This window comes from Haliotis rufescens, unplaced genomic scaffold (genome assembly GCF_023055435.1).
Source record: "Haliotis rufescens isolate VD_foot unplaced genomic scaffold, xgHalRufe1.0.p SCAF_62, whole genome shotgun sequence".
NCBI classification, from domain to species: domain Eukaryota; kingdom Metazoa; phylum Mollusca; class Gastropoda; order Lepetellida; family Haliotidae; genus Haliotis; species Haliotis rufescens.
The window spans coordinates 2129533-2157060 of record NW_025964353.1 but is presented as its reverse complement, the minus strand read 5'-3'; the positions used below and the strand labels follow the sequence as shown (position 1 = coordinate 2157060).

Sequence of the window (27528 nt, the reverse complement as noted above, 5' to 3'; positions counted from 1 at the left end):
TTCGCAATCATATATATCAAGATACGTAGTGGCGCGCTGCGAGGAGCTTGCTGTGACAGCTGTACACAAACATTGTTTTTGTTACAGGTTCGCTCATTGGTTCATTGCTGCCAATTTAGCCAATGAGATAGTGTGTATTAAGCACTTATAAAACTTTATAAGAATTTCATTCATTGGTTCCTTTTCACGTCTCCAGCCAATAGAAATATACGAGAGGAACTGACAGGAGATCGCGGCAATATTCAATTTGTTGTAAGTTTTATAATAGTAATATTGTGTTCCTTAAAAGTTCAATACGAAGGAAAAGCACAAAATTCTCTCATGTCTGAATCACATATGACCTTACAGTGTCAGATCATAAATATAATAAATGGCTGGTGAATATGTTGAAACTGATTTTTGTACCACTTCTTATTCGTCCAGTTTTCGATCAAAACAAAGTTGTAAGAACCATATCACCGCTGATCATTGACGCCGAGATTCGTAGATTATTCAAATAATCTGAACTGCAAACCGGCCCCAAATTGGCGAAAACAAAATTTTAACATACCCTGGGAAGGAGGCACATGATGTTCATATTACTCGTATCATGTTTTATGTGGTGTTGTGGGAATAACCATAAAACGATATAATGAGGTTGTTGCCGAAGGAATCCAATCGTAAATCATTCACCTAAGTTGACGTAACCTTTCAAATGTACATTGAGTTAATGAGTCATTAGTTGTAAACATTTTATGTCCATTTAAGTAACATATAGAATAATTATCAGAGTAGAAACTAGTTTTATGATTATATCCATACAATCTAGGCCATCTATAAGCCATTCAAGAATGTTCTTCTTATCAGTTTTAATTTCTTTTAATCGAGAATACGTTAAAAGAAGTTTCCAAGCTAAGTCGGCAGTTTGAAACTAGTGTCATAAAGCTCAAGAAAGCTGCCTTTTGATTGGCTAATGTCGATTTCTTGTCAGTCATTTCATTGGTCAGTGAAAATTCGCGAAAAGTCTTTCTGACATGACCCGTAATGGGATATCCTCAGCGGTAGAGAAAACTAAGATCTGATTTTAATGAGATTGCTTGACTTTAGTCTACGGATACTTACAAATAATCCCGATGCCATTTGGCACACTCGTCCCATTCCGTAATTTACAAGATACCGAGTGGTGAGGAATGAGCCGATATGGCGTGAACTGAAAACGCCTCCAGACGTCAGACGTCGAACTCGCCAATACGCATGAATGACATGGTATTTAATAATTCGTCGGGTGGATTTTGTGACAGAAAAGTGTGGTAGGGAACACTGTTACGATTATGTGGATAACAGTAAGGAATGAGGGAGGCATGAGCGTGGCTAGTGACAACACAACAGTGAGTTCGCTTTTGAATCAGTACTGAAAAAATGTAGCCGGTGAAAGTGGCTTGTGTGAATGTCCCAGGACAGTTTCCAGTAGCCAAAATATTTGACACAAAACCATTTCATTATTTTTACTCGACATTTTTGTGTGAAGAATATTAGGAGCCACTATAGAATCTATAATAGCCACGAAATGGGTACCTAACCCTAATGATCGTAAAGGGGGGATTGATTGTAAAGGGGATCCAAGGGCTAAGGATAGAGAGTTCGGGGTAGCCTACCCTAACACTGGCGACATTTTGATGTGTTCGCCGCCAATATAATATCCCCAATAAACTGCATTCTTGTGCATAATAATGAAAATTAATGAACCAAAAAAATAATACATGTAAATTAGTTCCCATTCATAACCATTTCAGCCACTTGAATTACGAGAAAACAAAATAAAAAATAAAAGTGCTTTCGTAGTGCTTGCTATAAAATTCGCTGCTGCAGGCTATATTTAGTAAACAAATATCCAAAACTCTCAACACCGCTGGGCGTATTCAATAACATTGCTTGTAGAGATGATAGATCACTGGGAGGAGCTTATGCACACTCAATGACCCCTGACGTGACAGGGCATTGTTTCGCCGGTGTGACTGGCAACAAAATACCACAAATTACATCATAGGGTATTGTCACATGTTTGAAAAGTTTGTGGTACTGTATTCTAAAGCTAGGCCGCAAAACCCTTATAATGGCAAATTATTGTTTTTATATGCCATTGTTGGTTGGTTGGTTGGTTTGTTGTTTAACATCGCACTCAGCAATATTCCAGCTATATGACGGAGGTCTGTAAATAATCGAGTCTGGACCAGACAATCCAGTGATTAATATCATGAGCATGAGGAATACATTGGACAAACAAAGTGCTTAAAGGACAACAAAACAAGGTGCATCCCCTTCAACGCTCATATCGACAAATGTGCAGCAGGAAAGGACATTAAATTTAAGATAATGCTTTTGTTTAAAATGAATACTGCTGAGGCTATGCAATGTAAAGCTAAAGAAGACTTTTTCATTAAAAAGCTGTGTCCATCGTTAAATAGGTAGCGCAATGTATATGAATTATATTTGTTTGTATTGTGAATGTTACCACCGTCAAATTAAGTCGCCAGTGTGACGTCATGGCAATGCAGCGCTGACAGTATTCATATACAGTTGCATTGTGACGTCACGATATAGTGACATCATAATATGATCTGTAACTGTAGTCACTTCTCCATGAAGATAAGGCTGAAACATGTAGGAGAACAATCTGTGTCGTGTGATTATTTTGTGAATTTAGTGTTGAAAATAGAGTTTATGCCAATCATCATAAATATGCAGCTTATGTTGATAATATGTAAAAAATGATTGAAGTTTCTTACAAATAATCACATTTTAATCTTTGTTGTGTATTTTGAGAATCCTCTCTCAATGGTGTCATTAATCCATGTATTGATGCATTAAACATCATTGTTCAGTCGATATGATTGAAATTTCCAGTCCATTGAATGAGAACCCCTACAGTAGGTGGACTAACAATGACTGAGAATTCATTTCTGAGCAATGACTGCAAGGTTTATTTGCAGACATGGGAAAAAACAATTGACAGTTGATTCTTGAAGTGATGTTTAAAATAATAAGTTACTATTGAATACATTGTTTCAGCTGTGAATTTTTCCCATCACTATGACATCATACGACGAGATAACCAGTTTTGCAGGGGAGTTAATTGTGTACCTGGACAAGGATAACGAGGAAAAGAAAATGATTGACGACATGAAGGAGATGTGGACAGATATACAACAACAGCGACAGAAACAACACAAGCATGTACAAACAGCAATTGAAGGTAATTATCAAGCGCAGTCAAGTAATCTTAGTGCTGTCAGTAAGTATGACGTTTCTTGTCACATCTGGCAATAGAATAGCTGGGAACACCAAGAATTGTCTTCACACATTGTATCCATGTGGGACATCAACCCAGGTTTTTAGCATTTTGAACAAATGGGTCGGCAACCCAATGCACTCTTCAACTATTCAAAGTCTTGTATGTATGTAATGTATGTATGTATGTAACGTGTGTGTGTGTGCGTGCGTACGTACGCACGCACGCAGGCAGGCACGCACGCTCGTATGTATGGACGGACAGATGTACGCACATACAGATGGACAGACGGATGTAGGACTACGTATGTATGGATGGATGGATGTACGCACACACACATAGTATTCTCAATCATTTTGATTGTGAGTAGATGTGTGCTAAAACAGGATTCAGTCTAGCGAATATTTGAATGCCATCTGCAAAGTTGGTAATTTGTTTTATGAATTTAATATCAAATTGTGTTTGGACAAGTTTTGTACATGTTTCTATTACAGCAATATTGACTGAAGATTGTGACAAAGCAGATGGATACCAGTGAAAGAGACGTACATAAAAATATTCCACGATGGAATTTCACATTTTCAAAATGGATACCATTCGTAACTGTCAATTCTTATAAGAGAAAACAAAGGGATAAAACATAAACCGTCAAACTTGAGTGTGCATGCTCTGGTCTTGGCTTCGTCATCGGGCAACTATATTTTCATATTTACATCATTACTGTTCAACGGAATAACACCTCCATGAACATATTTTTCATTGAAAATATTTGTTCTGTCCACCATAGTATACAACTTTGTGTTCTTATAGATTTGAGTCCATATGTACATAATTAAGTAAAGAAGATTTAATATATCCCTTCTGTACGTGGATTGAACATCACTGTTCTTGTCCAAGCAGATTCCTATGACCTGCACTTTGACTTGTCATACATGTGTGTACAGACTGAATATGCAACTCAAGTATTTGACAACAATGACACAACAGCACGGCAACAAGAGAAACCACAATTATGACATCTCTTCCAAAAAAGGCTCTTGTGACGAAGGGGTTCAGGATGTTTAATCAGGGAGCCGTTATACATACGATCTTAGTGTTAAGGTGATCATAACTCCTATACCATAACATAGAGAAACTACATGCATAAGGTTGTCTTGTACAACTGCACCCAGGACTCACAGTGTTTTGTTTGTTGTTTAATGCCGCACCCTACAATATTCCCACTCCATGACGGCAGTATCTAATTAACAGTCTTGACTGGACAATCAAGTGACTGATATCCGGAGCATCAATCTATGCGATTGGGATATGATGCATCAACCAAGTCAGTGAGTTTGACCACCCAATCCCCTGTAGTCGTCTCTTACAAGCATGGTTGCTGAAGACCAATTCTAACTCGGATCTTTGCGGCGCAAATTAGTATGGTATAGCTCTCATCTGACTTGTCCCCCTCCTGTTACAACAGAACTGATAGGACTGAAAGAGGAAGAGCTTGAGAAGAACCCCGGGGCTGGTGCGCAGGACGCTGGGGAACATGTGGTCCAGGAGAGGAAGTTGAAGCAGCAGATCCTGGCAACCAAGACAACGATGGAGGAAACGGAACACGAATGTGCAGCCATGAAATCTAAGCTAGAACAGTCGCAGCTGCAGCATCAGCAGCTGAAGGCTGAGAGAGACCGCATCAAGGATGAAACCAACATCGCCCTACCTAAAGCAAGGTATGTATTCATGATGAAACCAACATCGCCCTACCTAAAGCAAGGTATGTACTCATGATGAAACCAACATCGCCCTACCTAAAGCAAGGTATGTATTCATGATGAAACCAACATCGCCCTACCTAAAGCAAGGTATGTACTCATGATGAAACCAACATCGCCCTACCTAAAGCAAGGTATGTATTCATGATGAAACCAACATCGCCCTACCTAAAGCAAGGTATGTATTCATGATGAAACCAACATCGCCCTACCTAAAGCAAGGTATGTATTCATGATGAAACCAACATCGCCCTACCTAAAGCAAGGTATGTATTCATGATGAAACCAACATCGCCCTACCTAAAGCAAGGTATGTATTCATGATGAAACCAACATCGCCCTACCTAAAGCAAGGTATGTATTCATGATGAAACCAACATCGCCCTACCTAAAGCAAGGTATGTACTCATGATGAAACCAACATCGCCCTACCTAAAGCAAGGTATGTACTCATGATGAAACCAACATCGCCCTACCTAAAGCAAGGTATGTACTCATGATGAAACCAACATCGCCCTACCTAAAACAAGGTATGTACTCATGATGAAACCAACATCGCCCTACCTAAAGCAAGGTATGTATTCATGATGAAACCAACATCGCCCTACCTAAAGCAAGGTATGTATTCATGATGAAACTAACATCGCCCTACCTAAAGCAAGGTATGTATTCATGATGAAACCAACATCGCCCTACCTAAAGCAAGGTATGTATTCATGATGAAACCAACATCGCCCTACCTAAAGCAAGGTATGTATTCATGATGAAACCAACATCGCCCTACCAAAAGCAAGGTATGTATTCATGATGAAGTCAACATCACCCTACCTAGAGCAAGGTATGTACTCATGATGAAACCAACATCGCCCTACCTAAAGCAAGGTATGTACTCATGATGAAACCAACATCGCCCTACCTAAAACAAGGTATGTACTCATGATGAAACCAACATCGCCCTACCTAAAGCAAGGTATGTATTCATGATGAAACCAACATCGCCCTACCTAAAGCAAGGTATGTATTCATGATGAAACTAACATCGCCCTACCTAAAGCAAGGTATGTATTCATGATGAAACCAACATCGCCCTACCTAAAGCAAGGTATGTATTCATGATGAAACCAACATCGCCCTACCAAAAGCAAGGTATGTATTCATGATGAAGTCAACATCACCCTACCTAGAGCAAGGTATGTAGTCATGATGAAGACAACATCACCCTACCTAGAGCAAGGTGTCTATTGAAGATGTCAGGAATTAATTTTATTTTTGTCCAGTTTTAAGTTTGAGTTGTTTCCAAAGTCTTTGCTTGTCCCAAGTATCAACCTACTGTTAAACACACAAAGGAAACACTTGGACCTGACTGTTGACCCCGATGAATATGCATGAGTGGCATAGTCCATTACATTCCAGGCGGCCTATTCTCAGAGCTGTCTAAGCTATGACAAATCTTCCTGACTTACGACAAATATTATGGCTGCCTTAAGAGCTATTCTTCAAGCTGTCTTAAATCAATCATGGCACCTACTACACAAATATATGCTTAGACAGTGAGCTCTTTTGTGACTGGGTTTCCCAATGAAGCATAAATGTTTTGGGGAATTCCCTTGATTGAAATTCATGTATGCATTGTTATTGCTTATATGTTTCGTGACATTTTTCATGTTTTAACTACCCCATGCTTAAATACACAGAACAACTTAATTTCAATTTCCAAATATTACGAAAATTTGAATATGCTTTTTCAAAGTGTTTTCAGTACATAACCCTGAAACATAGATGCAGGATATACCACAACTGAAACAAGGTTGATTGCCACGCTCCCTCAGAGCAAAATGGATGATTTGGGAAGGAATGTTATGGGACTCAACCTACCTAGATTGCAAACTAACCTTGTATACTGTAAATCTGAAAGGTTTTGAGCCATTAAATATTGCAAGTTGGGTAACAATATCCTTAGTGCGTGTGGAAAGTTTTGCAACACCATGGCGATGAGATTGCACATTTTCTTTTTTTATAGAAGTAGGAAGCAGCGTTCTGAAAAGTTGACTCAGTGTCAGTCAGTTTCATAAGGCTCTCTGGACTACTAAGTGTTATCATGTTATGTTAGGAAATTTACTCGGTGTGGCGGGTCAGTGAACTTTCCTGATTAGACTATTGACACTGAGTGACAATGGGTAATAAGTACACATGATGTGACGGATTATTTATTTAACTGAAGATAACTTAGTGCCATGACAGATTCTAGAATCGAATAAGCTAAGATTTTCATAACACCTTTATTCAACCTGAATAGTGCTAAAACAGCTTCATGAATAGGTCGCCATGGGTGTTGGGTACAGATTAGTACATGGAATATGTTAGCTTTACATCAGTCCCAGACACATTCTGCAGTAAAATTACCAAAAGTCTGCAGTAAAAACATAATCATTTCCCCCTCAAAACTTGATACAAACTCATTTTGTTTTCTTTACACATTTTAATCTCTTGCATTTAAAACTTTTCAAATTTAGTTCAACATGACAACTGTATGTAGTCATAATACCACAAGAACGTTTGAAAGTGAAAATTATTTATTTCAAATTTTGTTTCATCCGCAGTAGGAGATCTTAAAAAAATTCTGGGCCTGTTACATGAACTCTAGTTGAAATACTTTATTTCCTAGCAATTCTCATGCAGAAGTGATGACAAATTCAAATGATCATTTCATAACCAAATTGAAGTGACTTTAACTAAAGTACTGTCGGAATTGCTAGAAAACTGCTTTTTGCCTGTTAAAAAAGGATATAATTTTTCACAGACAGTTGTTTTTGAAATATCTAGTAACTACCGATCGACCTACCTGTGGTCTGAAGTATTTCAGTCACAAGGAGTCCTATCGACAAGTTTACATTTATTCTAAGTCCAATGATGGTAGTCTGAAACGGACTATAGAAATATGCATATGTGACTCCATTATAAAGATAATAATGTAGTCTTCATAAAACATCTAATCCATACACAAAAATCATTTGGAGAAAATTCTAGATGTGCATCTTCTAAAACAACAAAATGATGCTGCGTTTCTTTTGTTAACATTGCTCCCATGATGCATGTTACATTTCACTTGCATAGCCATAACCATGGTACACAATATGGAGTCTGTGCTGGGAAATGTATGTTCTTTACACGTCAGAGAGATAGAGGGAAAACGTTTATTAACGCCCAAGCTATATGGTTTTCAATTCATACCATCAAGTCTATGGTATGATAAATAAAACAAAACAAACTGGTATAGGGGTGGTGTCAAAAACCAAACTTGGATGTAAAAGGATATTAGACAGCTTTGATACAGGGTGATTCGGAGTATAGTGTACAAGCTTTATAAATAGAAGGTAACGCTGATGTGTAGTAGAATCTGGGAGGAATTAAAGATACAATTAATATTTCCCAGACTGCACTAACTATTATATAAATATAATGCACTACATATCCTTAATTGCTACCCCATCCACGCACATGTCAATTAAGTACAATAACAGCAATATTTTGAGACCACTCCCATCTCTATGACATTTGCACCTGCGAGACACCTGCGAGACACCTGCGAGACAGGTGTTAGGTAATTACCTCAGGTTATAGGCCATTCAAACATGTAAGACAACACACGAATATTTTCTAAGTTGATCATCATTTTACCTGTAAAAGTACATTTTATGGGTAATGACAGTATCAGTTAGGGCAGAATAGATTAGGGCAATTTTCATTATTTTGATATATGTTCTTTTTATAGTCCTATGACTCGTATATATTAAATGAAGCCAGAAAAGCAGTTTTCTATCATTGCCGACAGTACTTTAGGTAGAGCACCTCTTCTATTTTTTAAGGTAGATAGTTGATGTATTGTCTTCTATTCGTATGTGATGGAGAAATATATTTTTGCTTTCAGATATGATGTGAACCTGTACAGTCATATTACAAACATCCGTTGGCGATATGACTGTCAACCCAATGAAGTCATTGGATGTATCCTTCTTTTCAAACTTGCTTATATGTAAAGAATTGTATTAGCAGACAAATTTCTCCTTTCAAAGAGATTCAGAGCAATCTTGGAGTAAAAGTTATGACATATAGAGTTAAGAGCACTGTGTCCGTCTGGGGAACCTTGACTATCAGCACCTCGATGCAAAGACAGATCCAGGAATTTGGAAAAGGTGGGGAGCACATAACCACCAAGGGTGCAGTTAACGTGTAAGGTGTCTGAAAAAAGTTGGGTGCGAGCAGGGGCAGGCACTGACTTGTTGGTTCAGTCCTCAATGTATCATATGTCCATTCTACTAAAATATAAACCCTAGACCCATTCACCACCATAGCATTGGTTTCAGCCTGGTTTGATTGATACAATGCTAAAATTGGCTATACAATCAAATAACACTGTTCTTTCACAATGGAAAGTGGCAATATCACCAGGAGGGCTGGGACGAGTCTAAATTTACTACCCGGGTACCCAGTGTAGGTCTCAAGAGATAATTACAAAATGTCCGATTGTGAATTTTTTTTACCATAGCCCTTGCAAAAGTATTTAGATACATGTATTAAATGATCTGGTCATGCATACACTGAAGTTGACTTAAGTTATATCTATATTCAACCATTTGAAAAGTCAGAAGGAATGGGCGCATAGTCAGAAAGAAATGTGAACATTAGTGACTTGTAGTGTAACCCTAGAGTTCTAGATAATTTTTGTTATTAAATAATATATCACGTGACTAACCACGGGTCCTGGTAGTCCTGTGGGTACCTGGGTCCTGCTCAGTACCCACCCGACCCAGGTACCCGAGTTACCCATCCTAGCCCTAATCACCAGTCCTCCACTTGTAGTATTAGAACATCCGTTCCCTCTCCCAACTGGATTAAATGTATCGACAGCTCGCTCACACAAGACAGCGATTTTAAATGATGGTCAATGCCAAACTGACATTCAGAAGATGCATTTTGGTTTGGATTTCAAGCTCTTGAGAGGGAATTTCAACACTAGGTTGGCGAAAAAAGATAGCTTTGTTTCTAAAATAATGTCAAATGGGTATGGATAAGTATAAGTATGGATTTTAAAAAAAAAGAAGAAATTCTACATTATCCCAACCATCAGACACAATGCCTAATGCTTTGGGAGATGCCAATGAGTTTGAAGGGTGTTGTTCCACTATGAAAATACTTATTCAAGAAACATCTGTTTAATACTCATACATTTTTATGCTGACAACTGAAGTAATCAAAATGGACAATACCAATCCTAAGAAAGGCTATACTATGGATGATATAGAACACAGATGCTAGTAAATGTGACGTTAAATTTGATTAAAATCATGGTTATGACCATCCAGAAAAAGTAATAGTCTACTCGGCTTGCACCTGGATTCAGTGTAAAGGGGAAAATCGCAGTGTGACTCCAAGATTGTTGATTTTCTTGTGGAATGATGCCCATAAGCAGTCTTAAAACAACTATTAGTAGATTTCATCTCAACATTCCTCAATAATGTTAAAGTAATAACACATGTAAAGATGCCTTCTGCTTTTCTTTGAAGATTCAAGCAACTTAAATATTCCTTAATAGCTGACCAGATATGTGTGACAAAAACAGTGTACGACCGTTTTCATTTGACAGGAACCAGGTGTCCGATTTCTTCACAGTTAACTATTTGTGGGACCTCATGGAAGAAGAATGGTGAAGATCTTACACAGACTTAATCAATACTGTGCTTTGGACACTCACCTCTAAAGAGCACATGAACATTTTAGTTCATTTAACATGAAAATGGACCAATGTACATTCACACAATGTGTCACTGTACAGAAAGGCCTTTTGCTCCTCCTTGTCCACAGCTGAAGGATGTTGTTTCATGTTCAGTGACAACTGTAGTTCATCTTCAGAATGAATCATACAAACAATTTCATTGATTTCATATTTATTTATTTCCTTATTTAATTTGTACAAATTCATTTGAGTACTAGTATAGCATTACATTGGAAAGTAGTGCTAACTTAAGCATACAAAAGTGCACAAAATGAAATTATTTCTACACAATTAACTGAATGAAATGAAATATTTACATTTAGGAAGAACAATGCATACACAACTTGGGTGAATAAGTCTAATCCATATCCAGTAGCAGATTGTATTCCACTTAAGTGATGAGAATGTTATGAAATGCAAACCTGGCACAAAATCACATGGAATTATTAGAAGCAATGTTAACAGCACTTAGTGAAAATAAAACTTGCCTACAATTGATCACATTTCTACAAAACAAACTGGGACTAGTACAAGTGATAGATGACATTTCTTGATCATCAAAGGTGCATGTATGTACAAATAAGACAAACAACTATACAATAAGGGACACAAAACCATCTTCCAAATTCTTGAAAAAAACTGTTGGCTTAAACTATCACTGTAAATCCTTTAGATGCTCCAAAATTGCATTGGGAGCAGAATAAATTATTCTCTTCAACTTCTGACCAAATAAGGCCCATATTATTAGTGATTTTCTTTTTCTACTATGTAGACAGGCATTTACTCGGGTATTAGTACCTCTTAACAAAAAAAAAGACTGGATGATTTAGATCATATTGCAAACAAGATGAATTTGTTAAAGGATCTATTTGAAAACCATCAACAGGATGCAGTACATTTCGCTTCCACCGTGATTCCGTTAACTATGACAAAACTTGACCTTAAGATGAAGGGGGTGGTGGTGGTGGCGGTGGAACCAGCATAGGGTTCACGCCACCCAGTTGATTGACATCAAAACCACCAGGTGGGGGCGGAGGAGGAGGTACAGGGTTGTAACCCTGACTAACAGGCGGTGGTGGTGGAGCTACACCACTCGGCATGGGGGGTTGAACAGGAGGGGGTGGAGCCTGTTGTTGCCATGGTGGCAAATTCGATGGTGGAGGTGGCGCTGATGCTTGTGTCTGCCAGTGAGCTGTTGTGGATGGTGGTGGTGGAGGAACTGGACCTGCTGGGAGAATATTCCAAGATGATTACATGTTACTAGTTAACAGAACAGGTAGACAACAGGTTTAGTCAAGAATTAATTTCAGTCAAAAAGGAGGTTCAAAACTGAATTAAACTTGGATTAGGCAAAAATATGTCCTATTCATCACATGATAAATGTATTGTGATATTTACTCCTGTTTGGAAAACTGTCAACACATTGATAGGCCAAACCTTGTGAGTACTGCATCCAGGGTGTGGAGGTATGTTGGTTGTTTGGTGGAGGTGGTGGCGGCGGATTCAGCAGTGAAGGAGGGGGTGGGGGAACACCTGAAACAAAAACATTCACCGCTCAAGTGAGATGAACACACAGACACATCCCTGACCCGAATCCATTCAAAATATGTGCTGATTTTGCAGTGATGAGTTGAAAGAGTTCAATATTACACCTGCATTATTTCAGTTTTGTCATGTTCCTGTTTAAAGGAAAAAAGCAGGCTATAGAGGCGTACCACTTTCATGATACCCACGAACATGGGTATAATTTTGACAAAGGATCATAATCAAGGTAAATCTGGGATTTGAACCCACAATCAGCTGTTCCTAGAAACTAAGGGATGCATTACAAAGATTAACATCATACTGTGTCGAGAGAAATCATAGAAGTCTTATTTCATCTACTTATAAATATGACTGTTGTAGACTCATGTCCCATAAGTCACAGCTGAGAGTTGGCCTTCAATAGTGGTTAGCTTTCCAAATATTAACACATTCCAGCAGTTATTGTGATCATCCTTAGTAACGTTGGTTGTCTCTCACACAAGCATAATCATAACATTATAACTCACCCATAGATGTTGTTACTCCAGACTGTGCAGAACTGTTGGGCTGCTGCCATGGTGCTAGCGAGGGAGCAGTGGTGAACTGTTGCGGGGGTGGGACGCCAGGGGGCATACCTGTGCTTATCACACCATGCTGTTGAATTTGAGAGGCATTGCTCACCTGAGGCATGCCCCCACGATGTTGCTGTTGGGTTTGGAAACTAGGTGGCCCTAAGTTATGTTTAGCACCTGCGTTCTGAGGCCATGGAGGATTGATTGCCTGTGGAAAGAGTCAATACATGTACCATCTATAGTATCTGTATATTTGCTTAAATAATCACAGTATACTATCGCATAAAACTTGAGTGGCAGAGATTAGCCGGAGATGATCAGACATACCTCTTGGGTACTAAAAGTGTAATAACTGATTGGCATTGAAGATTTTCTACGTCTAAAGGGGCCGTCACACCATGACGTTCTGGTCAACGTTCTCTGAACATTTCAATCGTTCAATTTTTTAGCGTTCTAGAATGAGGATGACACATCTGGCGTGTGATTAACGTGTGCCTAACGCATGACTAGCGTGTGTCTAACGCACGAGAAGCGTGTAACAGCGACCAAGTAAGATACCCCTGAAAACCATTAGCGTGTGCTAACGTGCCACTGGCGCGCGACGAACGATTTGTCAACGTTAGACGAGCGTGTTGAGCGTGTGACTAACGTGTGAATGACGACAGAATAGCGTCTGCGTGCGCTGCATGCGCTAGGGGACCGTTCAGCAGTCATTGACAGGTCGCCAGTGAGTCGTTCAATGCAAAGCAAACGATTAGTAACAACCAAGTAACGCTAGAGTAACGACTGACTAACGATAGCCCAACGCGTGCAACGCTCGGCGAACGTTAGTAAAACGTTCCACGAACGTTCTTAAACGTTCTTCAGCGTTTAAAATTAAACGTTGAAGAACGCTGGTCTCAGTGAGAACTTCTGTGCATGTTCAAAACTTTTTTTCCGGACCAGCGTTCTCCGCCAATTCCCGGCGATCACCGACGTTCACTAGCGTTCACACAACACTCTTCTGGCGCTATCCCAGCAACCATGGGCGACTACCAACGTTTCCTCAAACGTCATAGAACGCTGACCAGAACGTCATGGTGTGACGGCCCCATAAGAATATTTGCCTCAATAAAGGTGAAATCATAAAACTGAGTTGATTACAGATGGCTTTGAGGCACTGAAATGAAGAAAGCTTGGTAAATATGACCTACCATAGGGTTTGGTGGTGGCTGATTGAAGTTTGAGTGTCTGGGTTGATTGAAAACATGAGATGGCCTTTCTACTTTAGGTGGAGGGCCTTCACCCAACTCTGCCATCAGAGACATATACTGAAACAAAACACAAACTTTACCAAGATATTTCTAACATAATACATTATCTTAACTCATATTTGTTCCATTTTTGTTTCCAGTACAACAGCTTAATCACTATTATTTTTTTCTTCATAACATCATTATTTAACATATATACATTATATAATGAAAGTAATATACATGTATAAACATAATCTATTTGCATACATTAAATGTTGTGCAAGCAAAATAAAGTGGGTCTTCAAAACAGTTCTCTTACCTCACTGTCCATTTTAGCTTTATCAGCTTGTGATTGAATAGGGGCCTGCTGCATTCTGAAACCATCACCAGGTCTGAAACCATCAGTGAACATGCATTAGTATCTGGTGGGGTAATAACAAATATTTCTGGAAAAAGAAGTTCTGAATTAGAACTTGATGTGAACATTAGCTGGTTGGAATATCTGTATTTTGAAATACTGGCCAGGTGTTTATATACTGGCCAGTCATATTAATTTGGAAACACATAAATTTCAAGATTTACAGTATATATTCGGACGCAGCCATGTAAACTAAGTAAGAAAGGGCCTATTCTCTTCATTAGCCCTGTTATCAATGAAATACAAGTCCTGTATGTTTAGTGACAATCATTATAATCTGACTTGGGAAGTTTTGAATTTCAATTTGGATATTTTGATTGACATGTTATAGGCACGGGCGGCCTGAATATCAGCCAATGAGAAACCCTGCAACATATTATTGATATATGTCATAAGGGTTTTCTCTGGGTCCAGTTCAACCACCCAGTAGAAGTGGGGTGAAATGGGGTGGTACACCACCCAGTAGAACACATACACAGTGTCAACATTATAGACTTACTTTTTCTCTTTACAATCTTGTGCAATGTGACCCGTGCCGCCACACACTGTACAGATGATTGTGTTTGTGATGATTGTCTGTGCCTGTTGTAGCTGTTTCAATTTCCTGTGATACAAGCGGAAGATTAGAAAATTAGATTTCATGATCTTGTGAAAAGTAAAAAGCATAAAATAGGATAAAAAGTAAGTCAACTTTCTGTTGAGGTGTACCCATACAGTGACATCACTCATAATTTAATAAAGTTGACACCGACATTCTCATTTATAAATTTCAATACAAAAGTGGACGTGCTGTTCAAATCGTCCCTTGAAATTAAAAGTATTTCCACATCATTAAATAACAGTGCAGTTATAAGAAAATTATTCAAAATGAATAAGAATTTGAGAACAGTCTGTCTTAACTAGCCAGTAATCCAAAGCTGAGGTCTTGTCAAATTTATTAGTACTTAGTAAGCTTGGCTAATAAAACTCCCTTTATCATCACTAAAATCTACTGGAAATGATGCCAAGTGACACATTCAGGCTAGTAGACTCAAATGTTGCCAGACTGAGAATGAAAGGACACAATTTCATCAAATTCAGATCTTTTACTCTGATACAATACCTCTCTGTGTAAAGATCTGACATAACCTCCAATAGAAGGCTGTGTGGGTTCTTGAGCCAATAAACAGTCAGCTTTCCAAAACTCTAGTTCTTTTATTACCAGCTTCATTAAAAAATTTTGACAATACAAATGAAAACCCCGACACAAATGTTCTCCCTTATGGGTGTAGATGCCACAGCACTCGGAAACAACAGAATGTATGAAATATTAATACAAATATAATGGTGCCGCTATACTTTCTTCTTTTGGAACAAGTTGTTTGAGTCCATTTCCGAGATTCATTAGAAGCCTTGATGATGATTGGCTAACTAGAATGTTCATCTGATGCGATCGCCCATTGAAGTGTCCTCAGTCCTTAGTTCTTCATGCATTGTTAGGAGTGAACGATATATTGATCTATCACAATTGTTTGCCCTTTAACAGTACAATATCGATAGGAATTTATTAATGTCACAACTATTGTCAATAGTATGCATAACTATCAACTGTTTCAATTTGTTATGAACTATACCTATATTATGCAAATTTAAAACCTGCCTCTGTTGTCGGTTTGCAAAAAAACTTCAGACTAGAGTTACTTGAATACACTAGAGTGACAGGGAGAAAATTTGCAGTCTTTGAGATTGTCAGCAATACTTTATTCATTTCCACTGCAATGATTAATGTAATATCAAGCCTTAAAGTTAGTTTACTACTATCGGAATACTATTACAATAGTGTGCGCTACTATTGCAATACAATCTCAATAGTGAAAATAGTCCCAATAGTCACCCCTAGGTATTGTATCAGAGTAAAAAGATCTGTTTTTAATGAGGGGTAGTCGGGTAGCCTAGTGGTTAAAGCGTTCGCTCGTCACGCCGAATACCCAGGTTCGATTCCCGATATGGGTACAATGTGTGAAGCCCATTTCTGGTGTCCCCCGCCATGATATTGCTGGGATATTGCTTAAAGCGGCGTAAAACCATACTCACTCACTCACTCACTTTTTAATGACATTTGAAAGGACAAAACCTTCTGTTTCGGGTATTTCTGTCATAATTTCATTCCAATGTTCTTCAATATTCATTTAGCCTAAACTACTTACGCTAATCCATCATTCTCCCTCAGTGTTCCATTGAGGAGGGCTAACTCCCTAAGCTGCTGCCTTCTGAGATCATTTTGTCCTTCAGGAACTTCAATACCTTGTCGTATAATCTCCTTGATCTGGAAATGGTCCATATTTACAAGTTGATCATATATCTTGGATATAGAGATGTCACCATCAAGGCTGATTCTCATCAATTTCAAATAAGATTATAATAAACATACATTTACCTATAGATTGAGATTCAATTCAGTACTTTAAGTATGAAAGGCCACAACCCCATGTGTATCGAAGAGAATTTATGGATATCAACGTTTTTATTATGAGGAACACAATGTTTCTGAGTATATACTTACTCCATCATCAGGTGAATAAATGCTACGAAGCAGAGAACATATATTATATGTACCTGTAAGAACAACATATATACTTCTTCTTGAAGATACATATATATGTTCTCCGCTTCATAGCACTTATTCACCTGATGGAGTAATTTTATTCTCGAAAACATTGTGTTCCTCATCATAAAGAAGTTGACATCCATAAATTCTCTTCCTTGTGTGTATCACTTCTATTTACCATTCAAAGACCCCATGCATATCAGTTATTTACGATCAAGGCTGTCTTAACAAACACTTCATTTTCATAGAGTTACAGATAAAGTTAACTTGTTTTGCAATACCTCACGTGGTTATAAACATGTGTTTGTTTTGTTTTTTTCATTTTATTGGGTGTTGAGTAATATAAACAAAACTTCGAGCATCACATATTCAATTACACATGCAAATCAGAGAGTTTGAGTGCAAGAGAAGTGCTAATATTCTGACAATCTTGGCATCAAATGAATCTGTCCATGTTTTTCAATTAATTAGACTGTGGCTCTCCCTCGTAGTTGACATACAACATAGGCTGACCCCATATACCTAAGATTGAAAGTATTTACCTACACCAGCTGCCCAATTCATGCAGTAAGACACAGTAACAGTGGCAACTACCTTCTCAACAGCAGTCTGAACATTCTCTGGGTTGTTCGCTGTGACGTATGCATGTAGAGGTTCATCTTCTCCTGGCAGTGGCTGCCCATCTTTACGGCCTATCTTACCCTCCTTTACTGAACCTTTGCCTCTTATGATGATCTTCGCACCAGTCTGCAGAAAAACGTAAAGTTCAATCATAATGAAAGATTCAGCAAATTCAAAACACAATATACAGGAAAGTGATGGCAAATTCATCACATGATATATATACAGATCATTAAGGCATATTTCCACTTTTTAATATTCTCTTACATCTTTTTCCAAGTTTTTCAGCGTATTTCCTCTGGGACCTATCAGCAAACCAACAAAGTTGATATCTGGGTGTTCCTCCTGTGGTATCATCACCTTGTCACTGACCCGCACCACTGGAGGTCTAGAACAATCAATCACATAAGTAAGGCAACAACGCAGCTGTCACCAAGCAAGACAATACTGCCTTGATTCAGGAGGCAAGAGAGTTAACTGACTTTAAAAGTACAGTTTCCACCCTTGCTGAACTAGGCTGGAATTACTGGGCTCGATCGTAGCGCCATCAGTGGCTATTACCAGTTATGAACCTTCTAAGCCTCTCCTATGGACCAATCGGATTCCAACTCTCGTATCACTTGCATTTGCTTCACACAAAATGGTGGCACCGGTCAGGACGATCTGATCGATAAGCAAGATCTATATTGTGATAAAATGGGTCTTACATCGCAAAATGCATCAAATCACGTGAGCACCTTGGTGCAATCGACCTAACTCTGCACGACAGTTTACCAACCGGATTTTGATTTCAGTGCGCGATTTTGATTGGACTATGCATAGATTCGTTAGTCCAGCAAAAATATAACTCCATAATACCAGCCTAGTTCGGCAAGGGTGGAAACTGGACTTTTATAGTCAGTTAACTCTCTTGCCTCGGGAAGATGGGAGAAAGTTGACATGTCATCATAATATTTACAAAAGCAAAAGTAAAACATGACTTCCAAATTGCAACCATGGAGGTTGAGAAGAATTATCACCAGACAATTATTACCGGCATTCATAATAGCAATGGTTATTACAATGATTGTCATGATTATCTTATTACATAATATTACGTAGGTTTTGTATTTATACATTTCATATAATAGATGACATTAATCAAAATAGCTTGGTTTTATTCTATTACTTGTAATCTGGTGGTGGTTTGTAGTCTGTATTCAATTGCAGTGCTTCCTGCACGAGTTTATGCCTATCCTCTTCAAGACGTTTCCTTGTCCGGTACTCCCTTGTATTCAGCCTCTTCCCCTCGTTGTTGTATATGGGTTCCGGAGAAGGAGACCTGCAGACAACAAGTATGTGATAAGAACACAGCAACTGAACCCAACCACAACTGGCATGACAGACTCCTAGCAGCAGGGTATGTTGAGTGAGTTATGGAGCTATGGGGGAATGGATGGATGGGACATGGGTACAGGGAGGGATAGATCCTCGGGACAAAGAATGCTCACATCACATGCTATGATGTACCCAGATAACAGGAAGAAAATAAGATTGACAGGCACAAAAGCTTCTTTGCATAGAAACCTGAAGCTAGGCATAACCTTTAAGCATTAGACATAATCAAAATTCACAGAAGGATCATGCTCTTGAAAACTTAGGGGAAAGAATGTTTTAACACATGTGTATTACACTTGACAAATCAGTAGAAGATTGGAAGTTGGTTGATTTTTCCATATATTTTAAACATTAACCATTTCATTCCACTCAAAATATTCAGAGTTATGAAGAATTGAAAAATAATGGATGAAATATAAAAAAAAAGCAAAAAACATTTATGATTTCAGGGCTACTTTTGACCTTTCATGGGGTGAATGACTGCACAAGTCACAGTTATACACAAAGAAATGTTCTACATATAACTAGTTAATCCTTGAGTGGATGAAGGCACAAGGAGTACCTCTAACCTCAATGAGAGCATCAAAGAAGTCGTCATTCATAAAGTTTAATTGTATGATGTCTGCCTGTCAGAGACTATTCTCTTTTTCTGTCAAATATAACAAAGGTTCAAATATAATCCTAATTAGCACAGTTGCAAATAGAAAGTGAAGGAAGGACAGGGGATTATTTACTGTTTCTCCAAGTACAAATGTTTTTACTTACCAAAAACTACATATAGATAGAATGTTTAATACAAATGTGCAGACAGCCAATTATACATGTGGTAGGTCAATGTTGGATTTAGAGTTTTGCTACACAGAGACAGGAAGTTCATAGCGTTTATACTCAGTGACAATATTTTCTATTGGTTTAATGTAGTTAAGTGCTTCATGCAAATTCATACTTGGAGAAAAAAAATACAAAATAAAGAAAGGTGAAATATGAAAGTGCACTGGGAAGAGAACATGCTCTCTACACCCGCAGAATGAGCTTGGTAATCACTTTGGTCTGTCATGCACCAGTGAGGATGGGACTAACACTAAATCAGGGCCGACCATAGTTTCAAACATGTGCAATTTGAAAAATAATTCTCTTAATTTGCTGTCAATGTGACTGTTGTCAAGAGAAAGGCAATTAAGACTTGAAAGCAGGCAACTATATTATGACTTCCTCTGTCGCTGGAAAAGATCTGGAGTCATTTATCAAGAGAGTAAAATCATTATTTCACAAATCTAATTTCATTTATCACTCATGCATGGTTGATTTAAAAGAAAAGTCAATTATCAATGGGAGAAAAATTCAGATTAGTTACAAATGCTATAGAATAGCAGTAATGGGTTATGTGTGAGATATTCACATCATTTGACTCAACTATAGGAGCACTAAAGGAATAAGCTGGGATAACAAATTTGATATCACTAGCTTTCTGGAATGGGTCAGTTCTGATTATATTTAGTATCAAGTCAACTTTCAAGCTGGTAAAGGAATCCTCAAAATTTCTATAAAATTATTCAAGATTTGAAATACTTGACTTGTCTGTGACAACAAATAATTTCAATGAGTCTGAATGATAGCATAAGTACTACTTTACTTCAAAGAATATTTTAGCCAACATATCAATACAAGAACATGCAAACAAATAAGACATATTGATATTGTGGAAGAATTTTCGCTACTATTAACTTCTAATGCAGGTCCTTGAAATTTACTCTACATGCAGTTTGTGTGAAGCATTGGTTGTAGTAATAATTCAAGTGAAATCTCCAAATAGCACATACATGTTTGTTGCAGAGTTCTGATAATATCTAACACTTTATCATATTGACATAAGTATCTATGGCAGAGGCTGCGTCTCAAATTAGGTTCTGTTTACTTGCAATGCAATTTGAGGTTAGACACACTTATAAATTCTTTATGGTGGAATGGGTAATACAAATTGCAGGTTTTGTTAAAGAATTAAATGCACAAGAGTAGTAGATACAGCCATTACCAGTCGTCATGATGGTCCCACCTGGTTGAAGTGTTTTATTGGCACAAACACGCATATAATTGATTCTTCATTTCTTGTCAATATCACATGCTTGTATCAACACTAATTCTGTGATGAAATTCACCGTTCTCAAAATATTTACAAACACTAAACTTGTTTCATGAGCCTTGGAAAATAATTTTGATAAAACAAAGTTGGAATTGAATATGAATAAAAGGCATCATTCCTTCAACCAAAATAAGGCTAAACAAAAGGTCCCTTTGAATGAAACCGAGTTTAAACATAACAATAACAATGTTTGCCCAAAACAACCAAAACATATTGAATAATTGTGAACTAACGTGCAGGTGTTTTGTGAAAAATCATCTCATGTAACTCATATATGTCATTACTTTGCCATTTTGGTTAGATCTACAGGATCTTAATTTCCCATTCTGAGAACTCTTGAGAACATTTCTTAATGTAGGGTGAAGCTACATCATTCATCAATATCCTTTTTTTGTGCTTACCAAGTAATGAATGCTAAAGACTTTGGTTTTAACCTTTCAAAAACATCATAAATACCTATTGCTGAAAATTTGGTTATTACTAGGTAAGCTGGAAAAATAGTCAAATACATTTCAGGTTTAACAAGTCACATTTTAACAAAATGAAGAAAGAAAGATTGAATTATGAATATCAGTAAAATAAAAGTAAATATTAGCCAATAAAAACGTAATGAGAGACAATCTAAGAATTATTCTAGCAATGTTTGTGCCAATCTCCCATGCTCAGGCAGCCGCTGTTGACAAAATCAGATGATATTTAGGATTAACCCTCCGGCGTCAAACCTTTGTTCTGGATTAGGTGGAATGCCAAGGTCCCCAGTGCGCAGCTTACGACTTATTTCTTCAATCTGTAGGTGCACTGTAATACAAGTGGTTAAAGTAGCAGCAATTGTTCATTAACACATACACAAGTAACTGGTCAAAACCATTCTGGACTGTCTTGGCAGGCTTTTGTTTGCATTTGGGAATAAATTTGAATTTCTTTATTGGCGACACTTACATAAAGTTACAAATAACATTTATCCAGGGGGACAATATGATGGCGTTTCATAGTCAGTTTCAGCAATATCTAACAATGTTTATTTCAACAAGGGAATGTATTGAAACTACTTTCAAAATCTGGTTTATATATATATATATACTACTCAAAAGAAGTTAAAGAACACCCGATTCTTTTATATGACTAGTTAATGCCATGACAGATTAACTATAGTAATATGAAAGAAACAGGTGTTCATTAACCTCTTTTGAGTAGCATATTTTGAATGTCTGTTTTAGCCATGTTTCAAACAATCTGCAGCATGTTGGAAGAAAGTTGTTTTTACACCAGAAACTACTGGCATCAACTATGAGTGTGTAATGACATACAGTTGAACCTCTTAGTGTTAAACTCGTCGGTACATTGAGAAAAGCTTAATTTGGATACTTGGGACTCCCCAATGAGTTTGAGACAACTGGGACTTTGAGACATCCAAGTATGAACTACACAGTGTATTGCAATTGTTTGTCCCCCGATAGTACTACATGTTTACATGCATATCGATAGAAATTTTTAAATGCCAATAGTCTTAGCAAGGATTGTCTTGATTTGAGTAGCAAGGGGGGGGAATGGTTGACACTGGGATTGTCATCAATACTTTATTTATTTCTATTAATTATTATAATTAATTAATATAATTATCAAGTCTTAAAGTTGGTTTACTGTTGCAATAGTTGACAACTATCACAATACTATCACAATACTATCGCAATACAATCCCAATAGTGAAAATAGCCCCAATAGTCACCCCTAATATAAACATTCCATGAAAAGATTTGATGACATATTGAGAAAGTTTTTAAGAACATGTAGATAGTAAGTTATTTATATCTAATAGAACTGCCATTAACAGTAAAATTTGACCTATTCACATTGTTTGGTAGCAAGCCTGTCTTAGTCTTTACATATTTTTCAATTTATCGTGTTGAGGTGTTTCTAACATTTGCTTGTTTAAAGAAATCTCTGGCACAAACAATGAATGTCACAAGATAAAATCACGATGGGTGGATCTTGTTAAGATATTTTGCATTGATAATGTTTTAAATAAAAGGATAAAACTAAACACTTGAATAAGACACACTCCTATTGAGACTAATGCCGCCAAATCATGACACGTGGGCAACAAGTCCAGAATGGTGAGACTGAAATTTACACCAAACTATTTAGAATCCTGCAATAGCAGAGCCTGAAAATTAAATAATTATTTTTGCCTTACCTTTTCTTCTGAAATATTTGGGCAGTGAATCGAAACACTTAAACACTATGAATAATGTATGTGAATGATTGTAAAACATAATAGTAAATACTATATTATCCTGTGGGCAAAAAAGGTATTTAGCCATGATAATGTCCAGCAAGACTGTCATGTACATGAAGAAGCATAACAATGGCGGGTAAATATAATTCCATAATCAAAGACAATAAATACATTTTTAAGTTTAGTTTAGTGCTTTGAAACCATATATCACATGTGGACATGAGCAACATGAACAATATTGTGTCATTTCTATTATCAAACTGACCTTATGTATTCTGACCATGATAAATAAAATTTACATTTTCACAAATATTAAATTAAACAAAGGAAAATAATTATTTGAATCATAACACAAATTTGACAGACTTTTCTTTGAAAATTATTGTGCCCTATTGAACCCTACTATCACAAATAAATCACAGCTTTACATTGTTTAAAAGATTTTCCAACCACTTTCAAAATGGCATTGTGTGTTCATATTCCTAACAAGCCCAGTAGCCAGAAATTGTCTCTTGGCATCACTATTAGTAGTTTGTAAAATTTAAATATACTGACTGATACTAGTTGTGTGTACTAGTCTAAGGTTTTGGACTAGTGACTGCAGTTACAGCATGATATTCTTAAATAGACATGACAGAGGACATGCAAATAGAAAACACAAAAATGCTTACATAACTATTATTGTTCACATTGCTCAAAAGACATACAGAGTACAAAATCTAAAACATACATTATAATGTAATATTTGTCCAAACTGTCATTTCACTATCATAAACAACATGACCAAGCAAAAGCAACCTCATTTTGATTGTCATTCATTCACACAGTACAAAAAAAATAGAAAACGAGTAATTTAGGCAATGTCTCTCATTGTCTTCATTGTTACAAAACCAGCTTTTGTATCTGAAATTTGAATGTTCTGTTTTATCATAAAGTACATCTCTTACAAATTGAACTTTGTATTAACTGAAAGCTGTTAATGAAAGTGTTTTGATCCAATTCTTACCCAAGTACTGTCGTTCTTGCTCTGCTGTGAGATCAGGTGGAATGTAAGTTGGCATTCCTGGAATAACAGTCTTGTCATCAAACTCTGTGTTCCATCGACTCCGCCTTTTCTTCTTCCTATCTTCTGCCTTGCTACCATTATTGCCCATATTTGGGTTGCTTCCAGCACCCCAACCTAAGGAAAAAAGGAAAAGCTCATGCAGTGAGTGAGGTTCAGGGATATACACGGCCTGAAGTCTGCTAGTCCAAGACTAGTCCAAGACTAGTCGAACTAGTTGTTTCATCTTTAAATCTAACTATGTTACATAACTCACTCATCCAAAATGAGTTGTAGATTAGTTGGATATGAACAATGGTATCTTCCATTGCAGGAGTCTGATAAAAAGAAGTTCTTAACCACCCACTGTTCGCAATCCTTCGCAATCCATCTCATTGCATCATATTGTGGCACTTATTTAGGCAAATGGCAAAACAAAACAAAAAACATAGCTCATATGGTCACATTCCAAAAGCTTACATAATAGTAGCAAATTAATGTTACTGACAGTGTTGCAAACTGAATTCAATGTCTTTTTCAAAATTGGTTTATGGTGAATACATATTGTTTGTGAAAACATTTTTATGGATAGATTCATAAGTACTGCTGTAAATTTTTAATAACATTAAGAAGGAAAATGAATACCAGTTTACAAAATTTGTTGCTGTAACCAGGTCCGGAGAGAACATCAGATTGCTGCACTCAGATTATTGAGAGTTTAGAGATTTATTTGACATGCGCGAAACAAACTTTAACGCTTCCTTAAAGAGAGGTAATTCTTTATTGGCACCTTTGCTTTGAGATTTCAGTGAATCCTTCAAATTACAAACTATGTTACGATCATACTCAAATCACTGTACACCTTGTATTCAGAAGGCAAGGGAGGTAACCCATGGTGTATTTTCAAAATGACAGCTATATTACTTGCGCTAGAAAGCTTTCCGAGGACAGTCTCTGTTAAATGCAATAAACTATAAAAGTGCAAAAATGGAAAGTGTTTTACATACATCTGTTATTTCTTGCGCTAAAACTAGTCCCATTTAAAAAAATTGATCACACTTTGCAGTTTGAATTCACTAGCAGGGTAATGATTTGACTGCTTAATCTCGATCCTCTGATGTCATATCGCAATGAACTGTAAACTTAATCTTGCTGAAAACAAAACTTGGCGGTATTTTGTAGATATACAAGGTGTTACATGCTGATTATGTTCCAACTCGAATCAAGCCTATGGCAAATCATAATGATACAAGAGAGCTGTGGTCGAAATGACAAACGCCCTGTAACTTGAGTGCGGCACAGGAATTTATGTACACCCTGAAATCTGGCGTATCTTCCGGACCTGGCAACTGGTTAATCGAGTAATCATGGTGGGTCTATACAAGTTATAATATCATTAGAATTAACCAAATTGTATTATTACATTTGTAGCAGAAAATATTTACAAGATTATAAACTTAAATATTTATTTCTCTCAACATGAACTGTTTGATTCGCATTCTAGACGTTGGCAAATAAGTAAGAAAAACGTACAACTTTACGGCTAACAACTTCTGGTTTAATGCATATAGCGACGTTTCGATGTAGATTCTTTCACCGTTATGAGAGATGTATATGCATGGTATGTTGTGATAAGCAGCAGATTAACACTGACAACAACGGTAGCAAACAGATAAATGGATGTAGCAAATGTACAGTGAGAATCAACAAATAGCCCACAAGTTATGAAGCTCATGGGTAGAGAAGCCAGATATACAATAAGAATAAGGATTAAAGCGATTATACAGCTGTGACAAGCTGATTGGATCCTAATTAAAAAGTCCATTGCAGATGAGATATAATACTCGACTTGTGTTGATCAAAGGTTTGTGACGGTGTATTTCAATAGCTTCTGAAAGTTTTCTTTTGATAAAGTCCTTATGTTTTGTTGTGAGGATTTTGACTGTCAAACTGAATTTGATGGCTTGGGAATTTTTGCTGGTGGTCTGAGGGGCTGATTTGCTGTCTGCTTTGGCAGTTGAAGTTGTGTGTTCTTTGATGCGGGTATCTACTGTGCGGGAGGTTTCACCAATTTACGAGTCACCAGTCACAATTAATCTTATAGATTACCCTTTTGGGGGGTTGTTTGTTGGAGGGGGTTCTGAGACATTGGGAGGGATTGGGAGCCAGCCAATTATCTGGGCTGTAGCCAGACATGATTACTGTTGTTGTCAATGTTATTCTGCTGCTTATCAAAACATGTCATGCATATATACCTCTCATCACTTGGTTGTTGTCGAACCAGTTTAATAACGTTGTAAGTATCTACATAGAAATGTCACTATACGCCATAAACCAGAAGTTGTTATCCATAGAGTTGTACTTTCTTACTCTCAATATGAATTCAAAAGAGTAAATTATTTAGTTTTATGAACTAGGGTTGGGATGAAATAATAGTGTCTGGAGCATTTTCATTTCATTTGTGCAATAAGCAGGGTAGGAATTTTAAAGGTCCATACATAATAATTTATCATTGTGTTGCCAAAGCCAAGGCTTTCCACGTCCTCGGATTCTTGTCAACATGGTAAGTTTTACAGTTCACCATCATGCCAGACAAAACGTAACATGCAACAATGCAACAAATAACATGCATTATTTATTAGGATATCACACGAAGCCGCACACAGTAATATCTCTGATTAAGTAACAGGGTCCACGATAAGGTTTTAGACACGTGCCATTTTGGCCTACTGGTACAGTTTCTAAACTACAACCATCAAGACCTAGATTCTTGTACTTTCTTTTTTAATGTCAACATTCTTAAATCAAAGTAGGTTTACTAAATTGTTTACCAGAGACATTGTCGCCTCCTTCGAAAGGTCTTTTCATAGGATTCTGTGTGAACATTGTCAACGCGATTCGCTCTGCTGTAAATATACCGCACAGCAGCAAAACGTTCACCACGAGTCAAACAATGGCCGCCGGAAGTCGCTTGC

General features: G+C 37.3%; 2 protein-coding genes across 3 annotated transcripts; one reads left to right on the top strand and one right to left on the bottom strand.

Annotated features, from left to right (window-relative positions):
• The first annotated feature begins 132 nt into the window (after window positions 1-132).
• LOC124110808 (kinetochore protein Spc24-like) lies at window positions 133-11427 on the top strand. Its single transcript, XM_046470228.2, has 5 exons — window positions 133-252; window positions 3049-3232; window positions 4734-4986; window positions 8957-9033; window positions 10630-11427. Exons 2-5 carry the CDS (start codon window positions 3070-3072, stop codon window positions 10734-10736), a joined length of 600 nt encoding a protein of 199 aa, XP_046326184.2. The 5' UTR covers window positions 133-252; window positions 3049-3069; the 3' UTR covers window positions 10737-11427.
• On the bottom strand, window positions 10962-27528 carry LOC124110807 (splicing factor 1-like). Of its 2 annotated transcripts, none has more exons than XM_046470226.2 (13): window positions 27385-27528; window positions 24518-24691; window positions 21998-22073; window positions 18927-19079; window positions 18026-18146; window positions 17732-17884; window positions 16737-16855; window positions 15050-15154; window positions 14452-14524; window positions 14091-14207; window positions 12853-13105; window positions 12239-12334; window positions 10962-12029 (listed from the first exon to the last, which is right to left on the bottom strand). In XM_046470226.2, the coding sequence occupies exons 1-13, from the start codon at window positions 27437-27439 to the stop codon at window positions 11743-11745; spliced, it is 1782 nt and encodes a 593-aa protein (XP_046326182.2). In that variant the 5' UTR covers window positions 27440-27528; the 3' UTR covers window positions 10962-11742. The 2 variants fall into 2 exon arrangements, with proteins under 2 accessions (XP_046326182.2, XP_046326183.2); XM_046470227.2 differs by having other exon boundaries at window positions 10962-12026.